The sequence below is a fragment of the Eurytemora carolleeae genome, unplaced genomic scaffold (assembly GCF_000591075.1).
Source record: "Eurytemora carolleeae unplaced genomic scaffold, Eaff_2.0 scaffold1420, whole genome shotgun sequence".
Classification (NCBI taxonomy): Eukaryota; Metazoa; Arthropoda; class Copepoda; order Calanoida; family Temoridae; genus Eurytemora; species Eurytemora carolleeae.
The window spans coordinates 27,055-34,927 of record NW_019397426.1 but is presented as its reverse complement, the minus strand read 5'-3'; the positions used below and the strand labels follow the sequence as shown (position 1 = coordinate 34,927).

The 7,873-nt window shown below is 30.4% G+C and overlaps 1 protein-coding gene across 1 annotated transcript; it reads left to right on the top strand.

Moving 5' to 3' along the window:
• The first annotated feature begins 48 nt into the window (after positions 1 to 48).
• Positions 49 to 7,870, top strand: LOC111714226 (uncharacterized). Its single transcript, XM_023489288.1, has 10 exons — positions 49 to 256; positions 350 to 433; positions 851 to 902; positions 2,161 to 2,194; positions 2,801 to 2,869; positions 3,143 to 3,247; positions 4,796 to 5,041; positions 5,662 to 5,735; positions 7,211 to 7,282; positions 7,735 to 7,870. The coding sequence occupies exons 2-10, from the start codon at positions 352 to 354 to the stop codon at positions 7,868 to 7,870; spliced, it is 870 nt and encodes a 289-aa protein (XP_023345056.1). The 5' UTR covers positions 49 to 256; positions 350 to 351.
• Positions 7,871 to 7,873: the final 3 nt, after the last annotated feature.

The following is a 7,873-nucleotide window of genomic DNA, read 5'->3' as shown; positions in this document are numbered from 1 at the left end:
TGTGTCTCTTATATTTTGAATGACCTCATTCTTTCGTTTGCACAAATGTGTCACATAAACTTTTTATAACCCTGTACCCAACGAGGTTATAGTGTATAGAGTGATAATGTACGCTAACCAACGTTTACATTTTTAAGAATATATGCATCAATATGACAATAAGCACTGCGCATGACATGTAGCTTTCCTAACTAATATTTTTCAGAAAAATAGTTTCACATTATAAAATATACCGAAGCGCTCGTAGTTTTCAAGGGTAATTATAAAAACTTCATACAAAAAATTTCATTTTTCATGAAAATTTCAATTAAATTTTTTTTATATTTCTAAAAAAATGTATTTTTTTCAGAAATGAATTACCCCCCTGTAAATATGAGGGAAAGAGAAGAGACCCGCCGGGTTCAAGATACAAACAACCAGTTGCTAGGCGCAGGTAGTTTACGCTGTACGCTCCAGCTTACGCAAAAAATGCGCAAAAAAGTGTTTATTGTTTTCTTGAAAGAAATGAGCACTCGAATTTTCTCATCCAAATATCTTTAGATAAAACGTTATAGAAACCTTTGATATTTCAAACTTTGACAAATTGATCTCTCAGAATCCATAGTAAATACGAACCAGGATGCAAGCATACGAGGATTTGAATACCAAAATATGTGAAGAGGAATCTTTTCCTTTTTATACAGATTTATTTTATCACTCAAATCTACGTTCATGGATTTTTACGCAAAAAAGGGTCCAATCAGATAAAATCCTAATTTGTTTTATAAAAAGTGTTATAATAAAGTTATTAAAATTCACAAATTGCTTTTTGTACCGTTTATTTTTAGCATAATTTTTATTATTGTTCTAGATGTTGATAAAAGACGACAATCAGAGACTCTAAAACCGGTTCCCACGAAGAGGTCACAGAAACAGATTTAAACAAATAAAATCAATTTAATCTTCCGCTTCCGTCACAATTTAGAAATTTATCTCTCTATAAAGAAGATTCTTACTAATCTCTTTAAGCTTTAATTTATAAAAGAGTTAATAGCAAATACAATTTATTTAGATTTATATTATTTCCAAAAATGTTGTCTTATAAAGCCTTTTCTTTTAGTAAAGTGCTAAAATACTTCGCAATAACTTTAGTCGAAAATAATGGCAATTTATAGAAGAAATAACATTTTAATCTCAAGACGACATTTTATTCTTAAATAAGACAATAGCTGGCCCATGAAAAATGTTCGTGTTTTTTACTTGAAATTTAGTCAAGCGTCTCGACTCTGCAGGCGTGAGGCAACAATGTTGTGAATAAACAACGTAATGTTATTCATGGTAATAATAACAATAGTTATAAATTTTTCATACAATGAGAAATAGAAAAAAGTGGAGTTCGATCGTCGGATTTTTTAGGTATTAAATGATTTTAATGTTACAATTACGATATTTTTTGGAAAAGTATCAGGAACATTTTAAAATTATAAGTTGCAAAAACATTTCCTCCGCTTTCTGCAGTTCCTATTGTAACAAAAATAAAGATAAAGATGGCACACCTGAAATTTGCTTTTTTGTTTTCTATCTTTGATTTATAAACCATATAAATTTGCAGTCGAAACAATTATATAATTCCTACACATTGAACCTAAACTTGAATCTAAATTTTCGCTCGTTTGAAAAAAAATGTTTTGAAAAACAACTTGAAAATGTACATAGCTCATCGCATTTCAAATGTACCCAGCTCATCGCATTTAAAATGAAAATACATTTCAACCACCCCCTCCCCACCGCACCAAACCTCCCTTTTAAACGGTTCTCTCTTTGAAAGAAATTTCATAAATTTCGATTTACAAGTTTACAAGTAGTTGAAGAGAATCTTTTTTATTGACAGTTCCTCTTTGTTTTCATGTTTTTGTGTATCAATGTTGACATAAATCAAAATTGAAATCGAAAATCGTCTTCATTGTATTGACATGATCGCCTACCACCGTATGAAATGTTTTATATATGCAATTTCCTACCTATGAAATGTCCTATCTATGAAATGTCTTATCTTTGATATTTCATAAATACGAAATGTCCGATGAAGTATGAATAAAATGTCGGTTTATGAAAGTTATTCTTATAAAATGTCCTTAATTTGGTTTGTATATTTATTCTAAAATCTGTATCTGGATATAGGTTTTCTATGGGAGTTGAGCTATCTAAACTTAAGGAAATATATAAAGAAAACGCCTCGTATACAGGATATACATAAATAAGTTGTGTAATCCAATTTTATCAAGGAAATGGGGGGGGGGGAATATAAAACAAGAATTTATCCTTAATTTTCCTTTAATGTAAAGTTGTAATTTATGTGTAAACTAGCTTTGGAACTAAGTTTTCAGGCGCGTAGTCAGGAATTTGAACGGGGGGCTCAGCAGTCCTTGTTCCCTTGGGTCTACTGGGTTGCCAATCTAAATTTGAGGCAAATCGGTCGAGGGGTTCCTGATTTATGATAGGACACACAAACAAACAGACATTACAATTTTATATATATATGGAATAAATACGTCATACTTTTGGGCCTCCTCATAACTCAATGTACCGTCCTCATTGTGTTATGTACATTCTCATTATAGTGAATTCTTTTACGTGGTTTATAATTAGTGAGTCTGGATAAACATGTGCATGTCCTCTAAGCAATGTAGATAAATGTTACAATATTTTTAGTAATTTAAAATTATGTGTTGGGAGTGGAGGACGGGTGGTGGGGGGTGGACATTTTTTGTTAGATATCAGTAGGCTAGGAAATGGCTTTATATAATGTGCGGGCATTCAGGGTCTTGCTCAACTACGGAGTGATTTTTTGGGGCTCAATTTGCAACCTGCAGATAGTTCTAGTATTGAGGTTAGTAAAACAAAACTGAAAAGGTTTTTCTACTACAACTCTTATTATAATTCCACTTCCAAGTCGAAAACCTTTACTTTGATGTATGTTTTTAATATGAAAAATATTAGTGTAACAAAATATAATATGATCCTTTGCTTGAATAGATTTTATATTTTTTAAGCTTTCAGTTCATGTTCAGTGTTCACCTAAATTGACAATTAATTCATTAACTATTTAATAAACTAAATTAGAATAATTTACTCTTGGTATTTAAAAACTCTCTTCCTCTAGGATTCGAATGAAGAGAAAGAAGAGGAAAAAGTTGATCTTCCAGAACTTAACTTGGAAACATTGAAATCTATTCAGTTCGCTCTTAACAACTCAATACTTACACAGGTAAACTTTAATGTTAGATATCAGGGTTAAATTCATCCTTGATATCAAGGTTTAATACATCCTGGATATCAGGATTTAATACATCCTAGATATCAGGGTTTAATACATCCTAGATATCAGGGTTTAATACATCCTAGATAGAAAGGTTTAATACATCCCAGATATAAGGGTTTAATACACCCTAGATATCAGGGTTTAATACACCCTAGATATCAGGGTTTAATACATCCTAGATATCAGAGCTTAATATATGCAAGATATTAGGGTTCAATACATTCCAGATATCAGGGTTTAATTCATCCTAGATATTAGGGTTTAATTCATCCTCGATATCAGGGTTTAATACATCCTCGATATCAGGGTTCAATACATCCTAGATATTAGGGTTCAATACATCACAGATATCAGGGTTTAATACATCCTAGATATCAGGGTTTAATACATCCTAGATATTAGGGTTTAATACATCCTTGATATCAGGGTTAAATACATCCTAAATATCAGGGTTTATTACATCCTGGATATCAGGGCTAAATACATCCTAGATATCAGGGTTTAATACATCCTAGATATCAGAGTTTAATACATCCTAGATATTAGGGTTCAATATCCTAGATATCAGGGTTTAATACATCCTAGATATAAGGGTTTAATATATCCTGGATATCAGGGTTTCATACATCATTGATATCAGGTTCAATACATTCTAGATATCAGGGTTCAATACATCCTGTATATTAGGGTTCAATACATCCTAGATATCAGGGTTCAATACATCCTAGATATCAGAGTTTAATACATCCTAGATATCAGGGTTTAATACATCCTAGATATCAGGGTTCAATACATCTTATATATCAGGGTTCAATACATCCTAGATATCAGGGTTTAATACATCCTAGATATCAGGGTTTAATACATTCTAGATATTAGGGTTCAATATCCTAGATATCAGGATTTAAAACATTCTAGATATCAGGGTTCAATATATCCTGGATATCAAGGTTTAATACATCCTAGAAATCAGGGATTAATACATACTAGATATCAGGGTTTAATACATCCTAGATGTAAGGGTTTTATACATCCTAGATATCAGGGTTAATCTTATCTGTAGATGTCTAGAAATGAAAAGATTTAAAGTTTAAACCCAAAGTTTTAAAGCCAAAGAAACGAAATATTGCAAAAATAAGTAAAAAGAATAAGTAAAAGTTACGATAAGTTGCAGCTTTTAATTTGTTTTTAATGAGACTTTTCAGATTCATCAACGTTGCGCACTATAAACATTTTTCTGAGAAACAATTTAGAAGATATTGTTGTTTTTCTATTGGTAAAATTGTAAATATGTTAAAATCTGACAATGTTTTCACAAGTTATTTTTGCATGGAACCTTTAATTGAAATTCATCAATTTGCAGATGGAAATATGAGGATATTTTTAAGGTTGGAGTTGTAAACCTGACATACCCATAAGCGGAGGGTCAATTAAAAATGCATCGACATTTTCTTTAAATAGGATTTTGAAAAGAATTTATTTATGTTTGCAAAGGTTGAAAGTTTGAACGAGGAAACCCTGAGCAGTTACCTTGAGTACCTGGAGTACAACTATCCTCTTAATCCGGAGGATTGGACCAGGTTGGAGACAGGGAGCAGAGAACTGATCAAGGATGCTCCAAAGCTTCAGGTTTCCTCTCTCCAGGTCCACTGTGAGAACGATAAGTTCTTGAAGAAGTATTTGAAAGCTCGAGTTTATTTCTTCAATTCTCCTTCATATTTTCTAGAAACAAATTATCAGGTTGGTCATTTTTCTTGTCGGTATGTCCATTATTTCTAAAACCATCCTTATCTCATCTTGATTAAATATTTGTTTTTCAGTGAGATCCCGAATAATACTCAAATAATGCGGGTTCTAGATCTGAATACAACAAATACATCAGGATTAACTATCAGCTTCGGAAACCAGAATCTAGTTTTCATTTGTGAAAAGAAAAATCTGAATTTATTTCCATTTTGCAAAAATAAATCCTTTTTGTAAAGTCTTGCCTCAAATTGTTGTAAAAACTGTATGATTTATTCTTAAAATTAGCATTTTCCATGTTTTGGGCAATTAAAGAAATACAATCAAAATATACGTTTAAAAATTATAAATACCAGTGTCAGTAAATGTTTGATTATAGGTTGTAATATCTGAATAATTTTTTTGGAAGTAAATTGTTTTTTTTTTACGAATAGTGCTACTTTCTGAATTTGTATGGACGCTACGTTCTTCGGTATGAGTCGTTTTTAAATACGCAACAGATAGAAGTAAGATTAGTAGCAATCACAATTGAATATTTTTCGACGTACGCCTAAACCCCTTTTCATTTTTAGCGAACACTCCCTTTAATATCGAAATAATCTCTTTTTATTATTCAGGAAAATGACGGGAACATTGTATTTTCATCTCTGGGTTCCCTTTTAACCCCTGGAATACCAAATCCTTTACTCAGGTCGGAAACTTTCAAATTTTAATTTAATTTAATTGAAAAATATGGAAAAATTTACAAATATTTGTTTGCTAATTTTCTGGGTTCATAGAGGACAAAGAGCCACAACTCAAATTTTCTGATCTCTATATCTTTGCAACCTGATGGTGTATATGTTTGATATTTCAAGAATACATTATTTGATCTAACAGAATTTTTTGTTTTAAATATCTAAGGTCTACGACATTGGGTTGCAAAGACACTGGTATTAGAGTTTGTGGTAAAAATTCGTTTCGTTTTGTTTACATAATTACTAGACAGTATTAAATCTTTTAAAATAAAAAAAAGCTTTTGAATAACTTTCTTTTTCTACATTCTGACATTTGATAATTTATCAGTATACTATGATTGATGTTATTCTAGTATCTAATTAACAATATGAAATTCTAAACCTAGTGTCAAAACTTCACTTATCAGTCTAAACTTTATGCATTATGCATTATATCAAACAATGTTTTACTATGTTTGAGAAAGAGACTGACGACGCATTTTCAAGTATTCANCTAAGCCGATCCAGAACCGAACCCTTTATTCCTCGCATTTTTCAGTCGCTTGAAGAGAACTTAATTCATAATTTAAAATGTCAAAGTTCTGAAACTTCGGGTTGCAACGATATACAGGTTGACAAATCAGAGTTTGTGGCTAGAACTTTGCGTTCACTTGTATTAACTAAAACATGCATTATCATACACAAACATAAAATAGGATTATACAAAAATTATAGTTATACTACAGTGGTTGGTGATTATATCAATATAAGACGACATTTTTATTCTTGTTTTAATTGTGAAAAAGCTTTTTTCGTGTCACAAGTTTACAAAATTACAAGTAATTAAATAGAAGCTTTTTAATTGACAGCTTTGTTTCCATGTTTAATTGTGTATCCATGCAGTTTAAAAGCTTGATAAAAATTTAAATTTAAACCGGAAGTCGTTTTAATTATATTGATATACTCGCCTACCACCATAGTTTAACTTAGAAGGTTTGATAAAGTATTTGTTTAAATTGGTATCATGTGTACTTCGCAGCTTTAAATATAATATAAACTCAGATACGGGGCTACAAAAAGTTTATTAATGTATAATAAAAGGCCTTGATGTGGCACATGGATTAAAGTGTAAGTTTTAGTTTAATTGAACATTTTTGTTCTAAAATGTCTTTTGTTTTAAAGTTAGAACCTGGGCCAAAATAACCAAATTTATGCTGAGGGGTGTATATTTTTCTGAAAAATTATTCTTTCCCCCTCTTTTTAAACAACGTTTGTTTATTCAAAGGATAGGCATGTTTGCACGGAGCGGAAACATGTTTAATTTTGTTTTTGCTGAATTTGGGAAATAAATTAATTGTTGGGTAACAAGCATGAAAAAGGATGAAAACAAATATTATGCTTTAGTTTTTATGAACATTTGTTTTGTTCTAAAAAATAGTATTATTTCTAGGATAGAGGTTTATAAGTTGAGCAGGAAGACCAATAAAGATAAGCTAGTGAGTTCTACACAACTTAGGCTCAGGTTTTATATTAATAATATTAATATTATTACATTACATTACATTACATTACATTACATTACATTACATTACATTACATTACATTACATTACATTACATTACATTACATTACATTACATTACGTTACGTTACATTACATTGTATTAAGTTACATTAACGTACATTACAGTACACAACACTACTGTACAGTGCCGTAAAGTAACATTTATGTCATTTTCAAAAAAATGATTAAAATTAATCTCAGAATCTTTGTTACGGTTCTTATTTTTAAAACTAAAAATTCCAGAGTTTTGATTTTTCCTTTTCTTATTTTTCCAAATAGCTTTTGTTTTCATATATTATCATCTTTCATTAATCAGAAGAGAATATATTTATTTGTATTGTAGAAAACTTTGAGATTTTTATCTGCAATACAACGAAAATCTAAATTTTGAAAACCAATGGTTTTGTTCAGTGAGATCCCGAATAATACTCAAATAATGCGGGTTCTAGATCTGAATACAACAAATACATCAGGATTAACTATCAGCTTCGGAAACCAGAAATCAAACCATTTATATCTTACAGGTATAGATAATTTAAGAGAATAATAA

Excerpts from the sequence above, each read along its gene's own strand:
- LOC111714226 (XM_023489288.1), top strand. The coding sequence starts at position 352 with ATGAATTACCCCCCTGTAAATATGAGGGAAAGAGAAGAGACCCGCCGG. Across the intron at positions 434-850 it reads CAACCAGTTGCTAGGCGCAG|ATGTTGATAAAAGACGACAA; the intron begins GTAGTTTACGCT and ends TTATTGTTCTAG. Across the intron at positions 2,870-3,142 it reads CAGATAGTTCTAGTATTGAG|GATTCGAATGAAGAGAAAGA; the intron begins GTTAGTAAAACA and ends CTCTTCCTCTAG.